This window comes from Haliotis asinina, chromosome 1 (assembly GCF_037392515.1).
Source record: "Haliotis asinina isolate JCU_RB_2024 chromosome 1, JCU_Hal_asi_v2, whole genome shotgun sequence".
Lineage (NCBI taxonomy): Eukaryota > Metazoa > Mollusca > Gastropoda > Lepetellida > Haliotidae > Haliotis > Haliotis asinina.
In genome coordinates, this window is record NC_090280.1 from 96957895 (window position 1) to 96979155 (window position 21261).

General features: G+C 38.1%; 1 protein-coding gene across 4 annotated transcripts in view; it reads left to right on the plus strand.

Annotated features, from left to right (window-relative positions):
* Positions 1 to 269: 269 nt before the first annotated feature.
* The window catches only part of LOC137256067 (calcium-transporting ATPase sarcoplasmic/endoplasmic reticulum type-like), a 54469-nt gene continuing 33477 nt past the window's right edge, over positions 270 to 21261 (plus strand). For 2 of the 4 annotated variants that reach the window (XM_067793783.1, XM_067793766.1), the window contains exons 1-4: positions 270 to 708; positions 945 to 962; positions 1126 to 1208; positions 20157 to 20261. In XM_067793783.1, coding sequence (XP_067649884.1) covers positions 591 to 708; positions 945 to 962; positions 1126 to 1208; positions 20157 to 20261 — 324 coding nt within the window. In that variant the 5' untranslated portion in view covers positions 270 to 590. The remainder of the gene's footprint in view (positions 709 to 944; positions 963 to 1125; positions 1209 to 20156; positions 20262 to 21261) is intronic. The other 2 variants (XM_067793756.1, XM_067793774.1) reach the window with 2 other exon arrangements.

Below are 21261 nucleotides of genomic sequence, written 5' to 3' on the forward strand. Positions count from 1 at the left end.
GGTACCTCTTTTGTCCATACTTTCGGCAAGAACATAAAAATAGCACGGAATTTGTAGTGCTATACCCATATTGACGTCATAGCAAAATCGCAACATTGCCTAACCATAGAGGCCGTTTCAGCCAATCAGAATTCACCACATTGGGTTCGCGTGTGACGTAGACCGGTATGGGCTATTCCAAAATACAAAGTCTAAGGGGGCCACGTGTTCAGAACAGTGGTGCAAATATAATTAGCGAATAAGATAGAGTCTATTTCAGTCCGCACTGACGTAGACACTCTTCTAGGTAAATGTCTATTCTAATGTTAACCCGTAGCCCTTGATTCTTTTACCCAAGTGCTTTCTTAGTGTTGGTGCTGGGAGCAGGAGGCTGTCCCCCCTCGCTGTGGAACTTTCTATCTATACGGAGTTCACTGAAGACCGAACTCACAGTGTAGGGGATACTAGCTAGAAATTTTGATTTCTGGCTTGAAATTTCGCTTTTCATCATAACCATTCAAACAAGGGAACGTTGGGGATACGGGTTTTATTTTAACCACAGCGCATGAGCCGTAGGTGACAATTTAAGAGGATACTGTAAAATCCGTGCAATGGATCTTGCACACTGCAAGCCTGTGGAAGAGGTTGCGGCGCATTTTAGCGTGGATGAAACCGTCGGCCTCCAGGACGATGCTATCAAGAAGGCACTAGAAAAGTATGGACCAAACGGTGAGTATATTACATTTCTTAATCCAGTGATAAATATTAATTTTCAATAATTTACATCGCCATATTGTAATGTATGGCCAATGGCGTCAGTAAGCCTTAACTCATCGATGAGAAACCATGCTTTCAGTCCTCGTTATAGGGCGATTCATGTTACGTTTATTTATCAATACCCCAATGTTATGTTTGAAACACACGATTATACACTATTTCATTCTCTTTTCTGTTTGTATTTTCAGAATTGCCGGCGGAAGAAGGTAAGTGATTTATCGACGTGTCTGTCCTTTCGCTATCCAACAACGTGGTCGCTTCATACACCTAAATGCAATGTCACATGGGATTGTAATGCCATGTCAACTCGCGGTCGCATCTATTCATTTATAACAAACTTTCTTTAATCCATTCCCATTTTCTTTGCAGGCAAGCCACTGTGGGAACTTATTCTTGAACAATTCGATGATCTTTTAGTCAAGATTCTTCTATTAGCCGCTATTATATCATTTGTGAGTATATTTTCAGTTGTTTACATGCAAAATCTCTATGCATCCCGTATGTCACGATTTATTCCAGTTCACAGATGTTTAGATTAGCCTCTTACACGAGTGTGGATTTTTCAGGTTACCCCTAACCTCACATGGATTCATAACTGATTTTAATGTGAAAACAAAACTGCTTGTCTAGTTTCTGAGTTAGGTAACCAAATGCGAGTTAACCCCCTTTGATCTCGACTTTAGTACTGATTACGTCAAGGTTTATTGAAGATTTCAGTGACACCATTTTGAACAGTGGTATTGTGCGCCTCAGAAAGAAAGTAAGAAATACTTTGTGCACATTAACTTGCTCCAGAAGACGTTTCAACGTGCCCGTATAAAGACAAAATATATGTTATCAGGGACCATATGGTCGCTGATAGAAGGTTGTGGCTTCACATTTTATCAACTTTCGCCAGAAACTCATCTTCAGACAGGCTATGAACAGAAAACTAGGGTTGAGTTAAGCATATTGAAAACTCACTCTGGGGAATATACTGTGTATCCTCTTCTACGACCTACAAGTACGTATGGAGGTTATATTTGCAATAATATTTTCATATACCTGGCTGTAATTTTCTGTTATGAGGTATATTTATACTTGCGTCAGTTATACATAATGATTACATTGACTTTAGACGTTTTCAAACCTTCATGTTCATAAATGAAAATCAGTTGATAATTTTCTATGAAGTTGGTCATCAGTGCTTAACCAACATAACCATTTTAGAACTGTCTATGCTTTGTACTAGGGGTGAGGGCTCTCCCTCAAGTGTTTAAACACTTCGCAGCAATAGAGTACAATGTTACATTTTGTCACTACTGTCCATGAACCATGTTGATTCCGTTCTGCTATTTATGTAATCCGGAAACCCCCAAATGAAGCATGTTTTACTTTCCCCAGTTGTGATTTAGCTGTAATATTGCTGAAAGTGGAGTTAAGCCTTGTTTGTTTATAAGTGAATTGTATTAATATTTCTCATTTGACAGTTTTTTATGAAGCTGTTAAGTAGGCAGTGGTGTGTTAATTAGTATCAAGAAGGTCATGAGTAGGATGCAGTTATGAAGTGTTGTCTCCATATGGTGTGGGTTTCAGTGCTTTCATTATTGTTCACCGGTAGAGCTCATGCTATGTGTCCAGCTGAACTGGATGTGCACTTACCTTACTTGGTTGGATTGATGTTATATATTTACACTGATTACCTGTGTATTTAGGCAGGGCTAATAATTACATTTGTGTTTTATGGATAAATTGTGATTAAAAAGCGTCTGTGGCCACATGTCTTACATGGTGCTAAGATTTACCTGCTTTTACCTGTACCAGGATAAATTCATTGTGTGTCATAGTACTGTGGTCACAATAGGGTATAAAGTAAGGTTTGAATTTCTCATAAACATAAGCTGATTCGTAGATGTGCTCTGTTGTCAGATAGTTATATCATTTCTGCCATTGTACTGATCACCAGCCTGCTATTGTTAAATGTGACATTACAATAACTAGCCATATTGATTCATTTTGCCTTACTTGTTTGGCTTATCACCTGTACATAGTAAAACACCTGTACTTGCAGGTATACCTACTATTCACTGGTTTATCTGCTTTTCCTGTAGGATGAACACGTATACATGGGTTAGCCGTTGACCATTTATTCTTATGTAGATGTCGTCACTTACACCAGTAAAGCAAATGTATGTTGGCATATAGACCTTTAAGGTAGACCATATTCTCATTTAGAACTCTTACCTAATACTGGTAGAGGTCACTTATGCACAGGTAGATCACCTCTGCACTTAACGATCACCTATAGGTACAACTAAATCTCCATGTGGATAGAACAGAGATATTCATTCGCAGCTAATTAAAACTTAAGTGGGACGTATCCCCTGCTTGGTTCAAGTTTTCTGACTTATTTTTTATGGCAGAGTTACCCTGGTTATTTTATTGACCTTTTCATCAAACAGATGAAAGTGTACAGGTGGTGCCTGGCCACCAGATGAATGGCTTCAAAAACATTACAGAAGGAGTGTCAGTAATATTTTCCAGGAGTGTTGAAGTGATTATCGCAGTGTACTGTCTACACAGTTCCGTTGTCCTGGTGTATTACTGTAATTATGGTATGCTAATTATATTAATTGTGCCAATATGTAAATACCATGGCAGGAATATCACCCAATACTTGTCACAGGTTGACATCAGCTATGTGGACATGAGAATGAGATGCAAATTTGAAATAGTTTGATATCTTTGATATAATAGTAACTGTATTTCTACAAAGAAAACAAGATGAGTTCATGTTTATTTGTATATAGGAAAAGGTTGTGTATCGGTAGGTATTTTTATGGTTACATTTTTTTTCCCTCAGTAACCCGGTTGAGCAATCCTTTTACTTCACTGACAACATCTGCATGTTAACTAATCAATACTTGTACGTATTTGATAAAACAAACCATAAAATTATTGATCACATCTGTTGCATAGATGATTTCTGGATATAGCTTTGTGGGAACCGAATGGCAAGCTCTATGACTCTATGCATTCTTCCCATTTTGATAAATAATCTTTTGTTATTACAAATTTTAAGGAAAAATCCATTAATATCTGGGTAATGTGGTAGAATTAGAATATGAAGTGATCTGAATCTGCTTGTAACACATTACACATGGTTTTATTCTGGATCTAACATTGGTAGTTGACCTCCTTGCACACACTGTCACACAGGCTCCCTTCATTTTAGAAAACTGAACTTCACTGCAGCCAGTTGTCTCCTCCTAGTCTCTGATACTTCATACAGTGTGATTATTTGAAGATATAAAAGTCAGTTTGTTTCTGTCCAATGGTCCTAGCAAGCTGTTAGACATTTTGATTCATCTGGAAATTTTGTGCATCTGGTAATCAATTTGATGAAATAAGGTGTAATTTTGAGTCGCCTGTCCGATTCACAGCCGTATATTTAACTAGCGACTTGAAGTCCTGTTTTTGCAGCTAATTGCTAAATTATTGTAATAATAAGTGAAATCTAGTTATGTTCATATCTGAATTGATTGAGGCAGCTTCAGTATTTCATGAGCATTGGAGTTTAATGTTTGATGGCAAAAGTGATGAATTTACAGTATTATTGAAAAATATTTGTTTTGGGAACATGTGCAGGTATGTAATTACAATTTCAAACCTGTTAGAGAAATTGAAAAGGAAGGTAATGATTTTTCTAATTATGCAGTTTGTAAGATTGTGAACCATGTAAGGTGTGAGTTTGTGGACTGAAGATGTTAATCAATGCTGCCATTCATGTGTGTCTGAACAAACACCAGCTGGACTTGTCGTGGCTGATTTTCATTCAACAAGTGACATCTGTCTGGTGGGTGGGGTGCTAGTTTGATTCAAGCTGTGTGAGTCTTTCAGAACCATTTTTCTCTAAATCTGTATTCCATGAATGACAATAGTGTATATAATTAGAATAGATATGGACATTGATTTTATTGTTTGTGACATGTTTCTCACCTGCAGCTCAGTGAGGAGCATTCAAGGTACACTGTAGTTACTCAATCTAGTTTTTGAGAACAAAATACTGGTAACCTAAAAGAGCTACTTTTCTTTTTGTTTAGGTAATATGTAGAATTCCAGGAATTGATTGTCATATGTAAACAGAAAACTTTTGTTTGTAGCAAGTTCTTAGAAATTAAGGGATATTCAAGCCCAGCTTATTCAGGTACCCCCTGAAAGGTTAATTTCTACTATCGGAGCTTTTCAGTTATTGAAAGCTAAAATCTGAAGGGAGGGGAGGGGGGTAATTAAGATTTAGACAGAATGGTACAAGGTTGATATAGGAAGTTGTTAAGTATTTGAGATGAGGAAGAGTTGACCTTTTGTGTATCTACTTATGTTATTGTTCTCACAGATGTTTAATGTTCAAGTGCTAATTGTAGATAGCCATTAGTAGATGTTTCCATATAGACCAACTGTAATTGTAGTTCATGAACATGAACAGTGACTTGTATATGACATGCATTGTTTCAGTATAGGAAACCTTAGGCTCCGACTAGTGTGAATTTGTTAGGACCATTGTGTTTAACCCAAAACCACCTAAGTACTGTGAATTAATTTAAAGATCTTCCTCATCTCTTAGTCGTAAAGTCAAAGTTATCCAGTAGATGGTTATTGAGGTTATAAAATTGATCCAAAATGGCAGAATATTTTGTGAAGTTAGATAAGAATATCATGTCAAAATGATGATGAAAATGCCATATATCCTCTTGGGAAAATTGTTGTGCCAACAGTATCTACCAACTACACAACTCAGCTCTGCTTATTGTAGAAATAAACACTTGTCCACATTTTTATAGATATACCCAGGGTATTGTCATAGTGAAACTTGTCCATACACTTATCTGGAACATTTATGTGATATTTCATTTGGTAGAACAGTAGAAAGGTTTACTGTGAAATGAGTTGTGGGCATGAGGTATTTCACTTACATTGTATAAAGCTACGTCCAGATATAAATACCTTAAGGGTTGGTGTCCGAGAACAGCAGACCATTAAGCCATAACTTGCATTCATGGAGAGGGGCGAAAGGTGTTGGGCATTAAAAACTACTTGAGTGAAAGTTGAAAGGTTCGTTGGCAGTGCTCAGTGGGATGTCACTCTTGTATGGAAGGGTGATTCTAACTGTATCATTGGGCTATGTTGTAATTAGCATTGGGATTGGCTGCTAACTTGTTATTGTGTCATCCCAAATAATAAGCCATCTAAATACACTAGGTGTCTTGTTTTGTTTTATTTCCTTCACGTTCTGTGACACTATATCAACCCTAATATATACACACAAATGCTAAGTTCACTTTTTGTTTCCCTGAGATCATATTGCTGGAATATTGCTAAAAGTGTCATTAAGCCATATTCACTCACTCACTTTTTGTTTTGTTTTGTTTTGTTTCTCTTCAAGTGTTGAGTTGTAAATACTAAATTGTGCCTTAACTTTTTTCAGCTTTCAAGATACTTTCAATCTCTGTTGTATAAATTTTATGTTTACATTTGTTGAGAACTTGAGACAGGTTAAATTTTTTTCATAATGGAAATGTTTGTTAGAAATTTGGTCATTTGGACCTTCCAATCAGAAGTAACCTCCGGGAACCATAGTTGCATGGGCCATGGCCGATGTTTTGAAATGTGATCACGATCTTATGTCCCGTGACTGCCATAAAGATGTTTTTCAATTTGATGCAGCAGTTGATTACTCATTCCCCTTTGTTGCAATTATGGCTGTGGTTGTGGCAGGTGGCTATGTCATCCCTGTAATTTGCTCATAATTAGTGCCTGTTTTCCTGTTGCATAACATGTATGTTACAAGGTGAGGTGGCAACTTGAACGTTGGAAGGGAATAAGATTGCATTTATTGACTGGCCAATTTGTGCAGCAAACAGATTACAGGTGGTCCACTAGAATCTTATCCAGAATGTAGGGTAGGAGTTGGCGCACTGGGTAATAATAGTAATAGCTGGGTCAAATTAACATGCACATAGTGTAATATCCAAGCATGGAATTTGTCACCTCATTTGAAGTGTATTGATTTACTATGTTATCTGAACCATATCTAGCTTTGAGACATTGTCTGTTTTGGATAGTGGTGATTTTCATGTTTGATTCGTCAACACCTACTTAGAATGAATTTTTGGCACCTTGTCTGTTGTAGATGTATCTTATCTAGCACATAGGAATAATAGAAATACCTGATGTCTGAATGCACACAAGGTGGTATATTTCTTATCTAGATGATTTGGACTGGCAAATAGAAGAAGTAGGAAGAGACATTATTGAAGGTAGTAACTAAGAATGCTTGTTATCAGTTGCCAGCTTTTCTAAAATGATTCTGCTTCGCTTCTTTACCACAAATTTGTGAATGATCTTGCCAACAAATACACAGAACATGAATAATAATCCATAGAACACCTAGAGTCTAGATGCCATACATTTCCCCGAGATGCATGTATAAAATAATCCACACCAGTAGGGGTGAAACAGTATGGTTCGGTATGACGTAATACAATTTTAGAAAAAATTGCTATTTTAGGTTTTCTATACAGTCATAACATGACAGTTTTGTTCAATCAAATTAACAAGGATTATGGGTTTTTTTCTAATGTTATTAAACAATGTATGGGTTGGCGGTTGTCAAATGTTTTGCATTATGATGGTATCTCCTATACAGAACCAAAGGCCTTGTACCACAATCCATACTCTTCCGTAGTACGAGAGTAATAGTTCAGCTTTATTACATTGGATTTTAGACTCCTTGATAAGATTAGACAGGTATGCTTGTTTGAAAGCTTCACTTACTCTTGAGCATGAACATATTTTGGATCCTTGATGCTATCCAGAAACTTCATTTGACACAAGCTCCTGTAGGTGCTCTTGGGTCTTCACACTCAGAGATTGAGTCAAATTTAAAGATCTGGTTTGAATAAGACTGATACTTGTTTGGCAAATATTTACTGCCTGGGGTTTGGAGCTTGTAGAAGGAGCAGACAAGTCTTGGTTTCCCTCTATCATGGCATTTAGAGACTAGGAAGGTCATGCTGACCTCGTTATTATGTAGAAGTGAAACGTGATTGATTTATGTCATTGACTGGAATCAGTGTACAGTGCCTAGAGTAGGATAGTGTACGACTGGCTGGCTCTATGGCTTGTGCACTGCACCTCCATTGTGGAATGTTGACAAGATGATAGCTTCTTGTTATTGGCATCCTTAGCACTTGTGATGGGGACAGTGTCTGTATGGTGATGTGGTTGATTGCTTCTGTAATTCTTGTTCTGGACCTGTCAAAGGATGAGATCTGGTTATCCGACAAACTATAAAATCGTTATCTTGAGATTTTATGAGACAGGGGCTTTCTTTATTTAGGAAAGAGAATTTATTGTTGAGATGATCTCTTATCTGCCTTTGAAATTTTAAAGTTCACATGCCCTGCACTTGACTACATTGCACTTAAAGGTCCTTAAAATAGAGAAGAGAAAATTGCAGATTATGCAGATAGTAAATGCTGATGTACAAATCTGTCAGGTTAAAATTGCAAACTATGCAATTACTAGAGTCCTGAAAGCTGTCCCATCTGTAAGGCAAAAAGTTTGTCTCCCATTCAGGTTCAAGGCCAGTCAGTATAGTGACAGTTGCCAAGCCACATTAGCCAAGTTTGTATACACCATGGCCCCTCACAGGCACCTCACATGTGCAGCTCTCATCAGATGGAGCTGACAAAGTTCTCTGATGAATCACCCCACTTCTTGTGCAGGTTTTCCTTCTCCGTGCAAGCCCTGCATTTACCCTTGAAATATGTCACAAGTACCCTAACCATTTACTTGTCTGCAGTCCTGTGATTTGTGCATCCTTGTGTAGTGACACAGTCATGTGCTGCAGTTGTAATTTAGTCAGCCCTCTTACGCTGCTCCTGTTTAACCTATAGACACACAACCCATTAGGTAACAGCTTTATTGGATTCATTATGCAATGAGACAAGGACTGGGTCTGAGGACACTAATCCTACAGCTGTCCTGGCTGAACTCACCCCTGTAGAGACGCCATCTTCCTAATTTGGTCAGCAGCGTATGAGCTTAGAAGGTATCGACAGCTGCAGATGGTTGTAGTCTACAGTACAGGCATTAGTCCAGCTGCACTCCAGACACTGGTCAGTTAGATGGGCTGCACTGGCTTAATCAGCCAATCTACTTGATAGACAGCCCACCACTTACTGTATCTAGGAATCTGCAGCAGGTGCTTGCCAGATATAGAATTGATCTGCAATTGTTCAGCCATTTCACTTGTGCTTGGTTTTGCTTTCAAATTACTTGTTTCAGAAGGCCTGAAGTCTCATGCTTTTGGGTGTTTATTTTTACTGAAAATAAATTGCTCCTGTCTTCTTTAAATTGGAATTTTTTAGTTAGTACTTGAGAGGATCCTTACAAGTCATGTAACAAATATGTTTATTTGCGTTTTTAGATTGTTGTGTGTTGTTTTGGATTTGTTCTTGAGAAAAAATGTTGAAGCAGGTACAGTTCGATGTTTCTGGAATGTGATGTGAATAAATTGCAGTCAGAACTGAAACATATTTTTAAAGATGTTTAAGTAATGTGATCAAAATCACTATTCTGGAGTATTCAAAGTTCAAAACTGAGCACTTATTTTACATCTTTATATATGTAGAAATTCTTATACTCATAGGGCCCAGAGGCTTTGAAATCACTTGATATGTGTCACCTCGCAACCATTTCTGGACATCAATGAAAATAGCACCTTGTAAATTAATCTCCTAATGGCGTTTCCTTGCACTACAAGCATTCAATCACAAAGTGAGTCTGAGACATAATTTCACTGGGGAGACATATTGACTTAGAGAATAAGAATTCAGTTAGATTGTTGTTCAGTCTCATTTTACAGATTAGGAGTACCTTCAGATAGCTTTTCAATTGTATTAATCATGCCATGTCTGATCAACCATCTTGTAACTGGAACTATGTCTCCATAGACAGACAGACAGACAGACAGACAGACAGACAGACAGACAGACAGACAGACAGATAGGATCTGTGAATATGGAAATGTCTGGGCCATAAGCCAGGCTGTAGTAAGGTCATTTCTAAGTGGTAAACAGTTCTTTGAATGAATACAGAATGCTGAATTAATTACAAAGAATATGCACCCAAAATAAATCATGCTCATAATCGCCTAAGACCCGTGAAGGTCTGGGGTAGAATAGCTCTTCAGCAACCCATGCTTGCCATAAAAGGCAATTATGCTTGTCATAAGAGGTGACTAACAGGATCAGGAGGTCAGACTCGCTGACTTGGTTGACACGTGTCACTGGTTCCGAATTGCGCAGATCGATGCTCATGCTGTTGGTCACTGGATTGTCAGGTCCAGACCCAATTATTTACAATATAGCTGGAATGTTGCTGAATGCAACGTAAAACTAAACTCACTCACTCAAAATAGCTTCAACTAAGGCGATAGGGAAGAACTTGCCAGATAGCTGACAAATGCCTCTAATGTAGCAACAGCTTCCAAATATCAATGTTGCCACAATGGCTGCTTATTATCGACATTGCCACAATGGCTGCAGAGTATCGACATTGCCACAGTGGTTGCCAATCCTAGTATTGATGCATTTCCACAGTGGCTGCTGAGTATCAATGTTTCCACAATGGCTGCCGACTATCAACGTTGCCACAATGACTGCTGAGTATCGACATTGCCACAATGGTTGCCAATCCTAGTATTGATGCATTTCCACAGAGGCTGCTGAGTATCAACGTTGCCACAATGGCTGCCAAGTATTCTTATTTCCAAATGCCATGTAAAAATATGTAAAGATCAGTGATGGCTGCCGAGAATGGATATTGCCACAACAGCAGAAGATTTATGACTAGCACTCACCATTCTGCTGATGTTGAGGAATACCAAGACATTCCTGCTCTGATGACAGATGGAAACGTACAACAGGTGCTTGATGTGGCATGACCCAGGCTCCAGAGGTTGTTCTGTAAGACACTTAGACTACATGCATTCCACATGGGTACTTGTAAAGATGGTCTGCCCTGTCCTCAGACTGGATCCCTGACCCTAACTGGACAACAACTCCCCCACAAAGTTGTCCATGGTTTGCCTTCTCACTGGACACTTTCCAAGGAAGAGTAGGGAGTAGCTTAAGGATCATTGTCTCAGCTCATCACACTTATGGCCAGTGTTCGATTCCCCACATGGATAGAATGTGTTAAGCCCATTTCTGGTGTACCCCGCCATGATATTGCTGACATACTGGTCTGGAGGAACAGGATGAAAAGCATCCAAAAACATGTCCGGGTGAAAGACGGCAATTGTTGTTGATAGTAATATGCAAATATCATCAGCCATGACTCGAAAATTATAAAAACAGTTGTACTGCCTGCTAAGGAATGGATTGGTGTGCATGTTTTCATTGAAACATAGTATTTCTATTTCATGTTTTAATGAGACATGCACTGAAAAGGAAGGCATATGATATTGTTGGATCAGACTCTAAAGTGACTTGGAAATACGTTTGGGCAAATTTGCCAGATAGTGAAGCATGACAAGTAGTCCTCATGAGCTCTGCAAGCAATCCCTCACTCTGTGAGGTGTGAATGAATTAACCCCTTGGTTTCCAAGTCAATACACCTTTAGAGATTGGAATACAAGCTACCCTTAGAGCCATTTGCCCATCAATGCTGTCTAATACTTTAAGTGTCTCCTTCACTGACATTTCAGAATGTTTTAGGTAACCTTGTCTTTTCGGTCTTAATAAATGGTATGCATTGCTGTCAAACGGAGAGCAGATTTTGTTTCTAGTTTTTCAGTTGAATCAATAGGGAGTATCGATTGCGGTCCTCTGCCATGTTTGAGCCAAAATTTTCCCAAGCAACAGATAGATGTATTCTGTATGAGCCATTCTTAGATGAATATTATCGTTTCTCCATGGTGACTATAACCATTAATAGCCGTATGTTTGCTGGGTTTTTTTTTCCAGACCGAAGTAAAATATATGGATTGTTTTAATTTTGTGATGTTTATTGTCGTTTCTGAAGTCCTAGATGTGGAAAAGAAGGCGAATGGCACAAGTTACACCTAGTCATTTCCGTAATTTTTGTTTGTTGCACAAGATGAAAGTATGTGGTCTGTAATTATTTCTGTTCTTGACTCATGAGTAATAGCCTGCTAGCTGATTTCTACTGGATGATCAGTCAAGCTAAAGGTTTGGAAATGTTAGTCTGATTTGGCTACTGACCTTTCAACAACAGTTTATGTGCACCTTAGTCAGTTATAATTAGGTTTTGATTTGCAAAATGAACATTATTTTCTTTCATCATGTTTGACTTAACCATATTAAGGTAATCCAAAGAGGCATCCTTTGGTATATCTATCAACTTTAATATAGAGATTATTTCGCATGTTATTATTTCCTGATACAGTTTCCAAGGTAGATAGGGCTATTTCTGCCCCAAAGACTATGATAGCAGTAGGTTTTCAGTGGGTGAATCTAGGCATGGAGACCCTTTTTGCTGACTGCTGAAGCAGGCATTTGGTTCAAATGCTAAAGGATGACCCTTCAGGTTTGGACACAACTTGAATATAAAAGGTCATAACTGACTTTTTAGGTCATGGGTTTACAATAATCATTCAATATACTCTTGTAGCAGATCGTGACTTCTTCTAGTCGTGGGGGCGGTGGGGTAGCCTTGTGGTTAAAGCGTTCGCTTGTCACGCCGAAGACCCAGGTTCGATTCCCCACATGGGTACAATGTGTGAGGCCCATTTTCTGGTGTCCCCTGCCGTGATATCGCCAGAATATTGCTAAAAGCGGCGTAAACCAAACTCACTCACTCTTCCAGTCATGCACCAGTGGGAAATGAGCTGGCTGAGGTTTTCAGCGTTTCATAGAAATGCTTGACATTGTTGCTGTTGGAGTATCATCTAGATAAAGGCTGGAGGTCAGCTGAGTTTAACATCAGGGTGATAACTAGGCTTTACATGAAAACTTGATTCAGTACAGATTATGAATTAGTTTGATAATGGGCACCTGTTTCTATAAGCAGTCTCTTAAGTAATACTTAAACTGACATTGTCATGAGTTACTGATACAAAATAAGGTAAAGATTATTTGTACCCATAATAGATTAAGTACTTTCCGTTTACTGAGAGTTTTGTACAGGAACGTTGACATTTTTTCTTGTGGATTAAACAGAATTAGATGTTTACAGAACAAGCAGTTTTAGAAATACATGTGTGTGAGCAAATTTATGTTTTTAAACTTTTGTCATGGGCATCTGCTGCACTTGGTCTTATCGTGCGCACGTAGACTGCATGCTAAAAGTCTCTACTTTTTATATGGTTTGTCAGCACAGGAAGCAAGGGCAGGTTATACTTCAATACAGGGCATGTCTGTCCCGTGTACTCCAGTGATAAGTGGACTGGGTTATATAAGTGAGAGATAAGTAGAAGTTTGGATTGGCCTGGCCACTTGAAAACATGACTGATGGCAAGTGAAAATATGTTTGATCATATTGCATTTGAAGCTCTTGGAACAACACTTTAATTGTTTGTTCCATTATGTCCATATTCTCTAATGGTTAACTGGCGTATTCGTGGCAGCGAGTAGGCCTGATTCTGTCACAGGTGGACAGTGCATACAAACCTGATTGATTCATGCAGTTCAAGGTGGGAATTGGTATTCAGCTACCCTTGGTTGTAAAAGGAGACCAACAGGAATGGGTGGTCAGTCACATTCCAAGTGTACAGACTTGTGCTCATGGTGTCGATCACTGCTGTTTGTGTGTCTAGACGCTACGCCAAGACTGCTATTATACAGATGGAATGGAGTTGCAGAGAGAGTTGTTAACAGCAAGCAACATACACTGCCAATAACAATTTTTGTCACAGTCAACAGAAAATGCATTTTGTCAATCAAAACTTGGGACATAATAGAATATAATTAGAATTTTTTTACATATCTGGTAAAATATTGAATTTCAGTGGACACTGATGCAATGAAACAATGATTGTATGCAGTTAAAAAATAAAAATGGATCATCGTAGTTTTGCTCCATTGTGTTCCAATTTTCTGCTTTTATGGACGTCTAGCTTGTCACCAATACATTTTGTGCGTGATACTATTTGTAAATGTACAGTCAGCACAGTTTCCATGGTTTACGATGCTCTTGGTGCGGCTCACATTAGCTGTAATCAGTTAAAGAGCATTGCCAATTTCCTACCCTTACTTTCAGTCACTGGACACTGAGCGTCCATCTTGGTGATTATTGGAGATCAGGACAGTCAGGTTTCTGCAGAGATTTATTGACGTCTGCTTGGGTGTGGTGCTGGTTGGTGCTGTACAAACACTGGTATCTTGTTGTCATTTGCTGAAATAAGTATGTACACAGTAGACACTCGTACATGGCCCTATCTAGTCATGGTTCTGTATGTTAGAGAGCTTACATAGCCAGTCTTGGTTTGCTTAATGTAGATGTGTAGCTATCTTTGATTTAGGTGAATGTTGGTTTCTTGTCACAGTTAACTTACACAAGTTTGTCATGAAAAGCAACAATTCATATATCATATGAAACCTTTCCTTTGTAAAGTTGAAACATCTGTCATTAAATGGTGTTAAAAGGAAAAAAGAAAGCGTTTTTAGTATTTTCACCAGTTTTGGAAAGAACTCGTCATTATTTGTTATTTCTCCCCAAGTTGAAATGATTACAGCGCATGCCTTAACTCCTTGTAATGCATTGTGGGATTTCAGTAGCTCTGCGAAAAAAAATTGTTTGAAGCATTAACAGAACAGAAGATCCTGTTGTTTCTGTGAGCTTGTTAGAGGATAAGTGTAAGTGAACAGCCTACTTTAAACCATGTTGTAAGAAAATAAATTATCAAGGGAATTATGCAAGTAGATATCTTTCAAGAATGGTTAGCTGAAAGAACCTTCAACAATAAATACCAGTCTTGGATCATGTAGATGAATAGGTTTGAATTCCTTTGAGAATATTGAAAATAAACCAAAATCTGCAGAAACGATAAACGAATAAGAACTGATGGGAAAAATGCATGGATATGTCTGAATTATAAAGAAACACAGAAACATGCTTTCAAAACAGATTCCAGTTGTGAAGATTCTCAATTCTTCTTTAATGAATACCAAGGCTCTTTTAAGCATAGGTTGGTTTTGAGGTAAGTGATGTTCTGAGAAACGATGATGAAGTGGTGGAAAAATCAGTTGTGGATGGCAAAACTTGTCTGGCAGACGGCTTGTTGGGGAGAGATGAGTACAACAGGAGCAGTGTTTCCTGCCAACACTGTTGCCCCTGCCAGTGCTGCCGGAGCATGTCCTTGAGCAGACGTGGAGGTTATTCCACAGATAGGAGTTGCTAGGTAGCACCGCTCACTCTCAGTACTAAATAGTTAACTGAAGGTGCAATTCACCGGAAACTTGGCGGAATATTGAATAAGGTATTATACTTGCAATACCCTGCATCAGCAGAAAAGGATGTGGATGATAGGAGTGAATTCAAAAGGCCAATCTGGTATTTCGGATATTTGGTTCCAGCTGACTATCAGAACTTGGTGCAGATTGCTGATACCTTCACATATTCACTTTGTGTGAAATATTGAGTCCATAACAGCTACATTATTTCCAATCTTGCCAGAATAAATTTTCCTGTCTGCAGGTGATGTTGACAGAACTTGGTGCCTCATTAAATTAATATTACTTTAGATGCTGTCTGCAACTTTTGCTTGAGTTTATATTTCCATTCATTTAGTAAGCTTAGCTAGTGCACCAACTAACACTGGAACCAACAAACTCAGATGCTGAGAGGTTGGTATTGGGCAGCAGATGTCAGATGCGTTTGGCACTCACTGCAGATGTTTTCAGTGTCTGATTCTGTAATGATTTCACCAAGACTTAGTGAATATTAGTCTTCTAGGTCAAATGGATGGTTTCAAAAATGGTGTCATTAAGATACATTCTTAGGTATGTAATATTACGATATCAACCTAAAAATTGTGATATTGCAGTCGTAATAATGTCTGGTGTGGAAGATATGTGATGGTCGTTGTGAGATAAACTTGCTAAAATTATAGATTTCCTGGATATTATGGACTGGATGTGAAAGCATTGCCTTATGTAGATAAGTTATCCATAGGAGATAAGCCCTTGAAATATTCTCTGTATCATAGCACCTACATTAAAATATAGCTCCAAAACTAACATCTCTTATTAAAACTATATTGGCAAAAATAATGTCAAATTTAAAATTGAGAAGTTATCTTTCTTTGTAGAGATGGATAATCTAGGTTTGATTTGCACTCTTAGAGACAGGCCAGGCAGTACCCTGCAGACTGATAATTTCTCAAAAGACAGACCTGCCACAGATTCCTGCTTGATCAAACGAAGCAGAGAATCGAAGCAAAATATAGACCGGGAATGATATTTTATCGTGGAATGGGAAGATAGTTTAGTTTTTTTAGCAGTGCTAACGGTGATATATTGACAGCCAGAGCTAGCTTAATGCCTGTGGTGGTATTTTTTTAAGCTGGGTTTCCAAGATGATTGTATAAGTAAGCTGAAGAATCGCAACATTTTACCAGTGTTCTAACCTCTACTTTGTCCCAGGGGGCTTTGGGAGGATGAGCTTCTACTATATTTGGACACCTCCAGCAGATGTACACTGGCAGCTTGTGTGATGGTGGCAGTAGGCATGCTGGGAGAAAGGATTGTTTATCTCATTAGTTTGAAAGTGGCTTGATCACTGATGTAGGTCAGTGTGCCAGCTCCAGTCCACTGAACATTGTGATTTTCTTGGGAGGAGAGTATCTAGATCACTTTGACATTGTAAAAGCAGAAGATTGTTTTATTTTCTTCCAAGTTCTCAAAAATGTCAATGAGATTTTTAATCTGAAATATTCAAATTGTTTCGTGTTATATGCAAGATGGTGAATCTAATGCATTGTTCCTTACTGTCAGGGTTATGTTGGTGGTGTTAGATTATTATATTAGTTGGGTGTCTAGTAGCTTTCCTACTTTATAACTGGGGCAGTAGGGTAGCCTAGTGGTTAAAACATTGTGCTTGTCACACTGAATACCCGAGTTTGATTTGCCACTGGGTGCAGTGGGTGAAGCCCATTTCTGGTATCCTTTGCAGTGATATTGCTGAAAGTAGTTAACTAAATCACTCACTACTATATCCTTACTGTCTAAACATTAAACAATGAGGCTGGTATTTATATTTTTTTTTTACTCTGATTCAAATATAAAATAATAGCTGATGATGACACAAGATTTTATATCAGTGTTTTGTGAAACTACTGAATTTACAATGTTTGTGTAATTTGATGTATTTTCCACGCAGTATATCACTTCATTCATGATGCCATGTTCCTGACCGTTTTCACTGTTTGTTGAAAACAGGTGTGTCAGGTGATTAGGCATCTGTAGTTGTTTATGATTTAGTGTTATACAAACTGAGTCAACACCGATCAACAAAATTCCCACATAAATTACAATCATGCCTGCGATGTCTACAAACTTTCACTCACTCTCACATGCCCTATTATATCTCTTGTTGAACAATACACAGAATGACTTTGTCTTTGTTATTCTTGGGAAGTTCTACCATATATTATTTCAATGACAACAGTTCCACATCAGTTCACTGCTATGACATTCTGCTAGGGAGTTCTAATTTGTTTAGTTAAGTTCAACTTAAACTGATACATGTTAAAACCCTGTAAATTGTGTATTGAATTCTAGGATGCTTGTAATGTGACAGTTCTATAAATAGTTACAAGCAGACAGTTCTCAAGAGATCAGACAAGTGCAGTTGAACCATTATCTAGGTACCTTGGATATTTCATTATGTTGTGCACCCACGACTAGTGATTCTTGATATCTTTACACTTTCAGGTTATCGATAAAGTGTTGATGTTGATATACCATTGGTCAAAGGTTATATACTTGTGGTCACTTACGAACTAGACATGACATTTGAACTTTGACCACTGCTCTTAGTCAGCTATTGATGGTTGTCACATTCAGGAACTGTTACCATTAAATTTCTGTAAAGTTTGTTGACAGGGATCAATCAAGGATTCCTGTTCATGGATCCTTGTCAGGGAAATACGATGTTAATAATGCTCACAATTCATGTGTACACATAATTACTATTAATATGCAGGAATGTCATATTAACTATGAATTAACAATCATTATCACCTGTTTGATAAAGTTGCAAAGTCGCCTCAACAGGCCCTATTATTTATAACTGTTTTCACATAATTGAATTTCTGTTTCACCCATTGGGAATTTGGTTGCACCAATGACTGTAGATTTATGTCCGCCTCAGAACAGGAGGAGATAATCACTGACTGTCGCATGGATACTGCACTTTACCAGCATTTGAAGTTATCACCCTTTCCCCAACACCAACATTTACAGAATACGCTGAATTTATTGATTTTTCTTCAAAAGGGAAACTTGTCCAGGAGCTGATATAGAAAACAATCATGTAAAATTGTCAACTGGTGAAAAAATTGAAGTCTGCTGTTAGATGTAGGAAGAATAATTTGTCTTTCTAAAGCTCCAGGATGTGGACTGGTTTATAAGGAGCTCCATTGTGGTCCTGACAATAGGCCGTCTTCTTAATCTGTTGCTCATCTTATGAAGATGTGTCTATTGGTTTGGTAACCCAGACCTGGATTGCTGGCATCTATCCGAGGTCTTAATTTAGCACAAAGGGAATAGAATATCCAGATTGATTTAACAGACAGAAGCCGGAAAGTTAAAAAGGTCTAACTTTTCTTCATGAAGCGTAATCTGCATGGCTGAGTTTCTGGATGTGAGATTCTGTTAGTGTGATCTCTTGTAGCACAAATGCTTCTTTAAAGATGACATTTTGTACAGAAATATCTGTGTATTGATTTGACGTATTGGCAGTGTTTGTGGGTTGGTCATATAAGGCTGATAGCAGTTATTTTATATTCACCAGGGCCTGTTAGGTCTATCTGTTGCATGAGATCATTAAGTATGGATCTCGCGTAGAATGCTGGCGTTTGTTTTTTAGCAAGTTTTTCTAATTGTTCTCACGAATTATCTCAATTCTTTCTTTGGGACCTGTATGTCACTTAATCTCTGAAATATCAAAGATGGATGGCTGAAGGCAAGGGGAATCACCATGATTTTCATTTCTCATGATAATCATGACTGACACCATTGATTTGAAATATTAATATGAATACATTGACTTAAAAGGGTCAGTCAGGTAGACTAGTGGTTAAAGTGTTTGCTCATGTCGAACATGGGTCAATTTCCCTCATGGGCACATTATGTTAAGCCTATTTCTGGTGTTTCCTGCCATGATATTGCAGGAATATTGCTAAAAGCGACGTATCACCATACTCTCTCTCATTCTGACTTGAAGTATCATATGTCGACCAATTAATGATAAAGTTAAAACAAGCACTTCATCAGTTCTGAGATCCATTTGCATAAAGTATAATCCGTGAAATGTTTAAAATTTATTTTTCTGACATTCCGATGTTTATCTTTAATCATGTAATTTTAATCAGTGTTTATTTGGCTTTGTGAATTATTTATCTAGCACCAGTAAATACAGTATTTGTGAATGCGCACATTTACTCTGATCAATATTTGTAATGGATGACATCCCTATTGACCATGCTTATGATTTGTGGACTATCAGTTAAGCAGGCAGTTATATGCAAATCAGCATGAACAGAATCAATAACAAACCTTTCTATGATTGGCACAATATCTGAATATATTTAGGTACTTATAAACATTATGGTTGTCATATAAAATTGATAACTGAAGAAGTGCAAATGAGATTTGTCAGTGTTTTTCTTTTTGTTTTAAAGGGTTTGATGTGCCACACTAATACCCAGTCATGAGCGGCAAATGTCTGTGACATGACCACTGATCATGCTGACTGTTTTTAGTCTCAGCCAATACAAGCACCACCTGCTCATGGTTTGCCTAGTCCAAATGTGATATGATAAGGTAAAGGTGGTGTAGCTGTGATATTGCCAACGCCATCCTCTGCTTTAATGCCCTGGGTCATCCTACTGAGACCTATGTTCAATTCCTCACATGGATACAATGTGTGAAGCCCATTTCTGGTGTCCCCAGCCATGATACAGATGGAATATTGCTAGTGGCTGCATAAAACCGAAGTCACACTCATCCTGAAATTTCATGGGTTTGATTCTCCAAATTTGAGCAGAAAGCCCATTTCTGGTGTCTCCATGATGTGTTCATTGAATATTACTAATATGTTATATGACCTGACTGACCCGCCTTTTTAACTTGTCTGTCCCGTGTCTCATGACTTCTCTTTTTCTGTTGCAGGTTTTAGCTTGGTTTGAAGAGAATGAAGATCAAGTGACAGCCTTCGTAGAACCATTTGTTATATTAACCATTTTAATAGCCAATGCAATAGTGGGAGTGTGGCAGGTAGGTTAAATTTTTATTCATTTTATGTATCTTAAATATAGGGTGGAGCTAACCCTTTTTCCTGGATTTTCTTCTCAGATCCAGGTTATTTTCCTTCACCTCATACATTTTAATTTTTACTAAATACTGAAATTATATGAGTTTTATTTAAGCCAGATCCAGAAATTATGGTGTTAGCTTTACATTTGAAATTTTTTATTAGTATGAATCCCTAATCTGGAATGTATAGCCTGGAGACCAAAATTCCTCTTCATGATACATCCCAGAAAAATAGCATTATTGAGTTGCAAGTCAAGAGCAGCTACACATGTTCTCGGGCAGCTGCGAAGGATTCCTTCAAATAGTTTTTACATTTGCAGAAAATGCTCTGGATTTGTGGACCCAATAGCAATTAGCATATTACCACCAGTTGGTTGTAGTGACCTTCCTCTGACCCAAGTAATTACCTCCCTTGATGAGTATAATGGACTGGAAATAAAGTGTTGGTTGTTCTGTCTACCCTGCTGGCCCACATCAAAGCATGTTTGGGCATCGCAGTATTAGACCGCTTGCTACACACGTATCTTGTTCCCATGATTGACCTCAGTTGCTTATGCAGGTTTGACTAGGTAATTACTGCCACCATGCGTCAGTACATCCATCAACACACCTATACCTTGCATATGTTTGGCATGGGTAGCGGATGACTTGCCCCATGATCATGTTGGATAACTAACACGTACTTGATTGGGTTAGACGTCACAGAATCTGCAGCTTATTTTGTGCAAAGAAAAACTGATTTTTGGGTTAAAATTAGCAGCTTTTGAGAATCTAATTACATATGTGCATGTATTAAAACATTCTAAGCAGGACTACTAATTGATACATGTACCACATCCACCCCACTGAGATTGTTATCGTCTTCACCTTGGGGATCTTCCATCCAACCCAAGGATAAGCATCCACCCTATATCTCAAGGATCCAAACCAAGGATCTACCCTTCCAACCCAAGGATCCAAC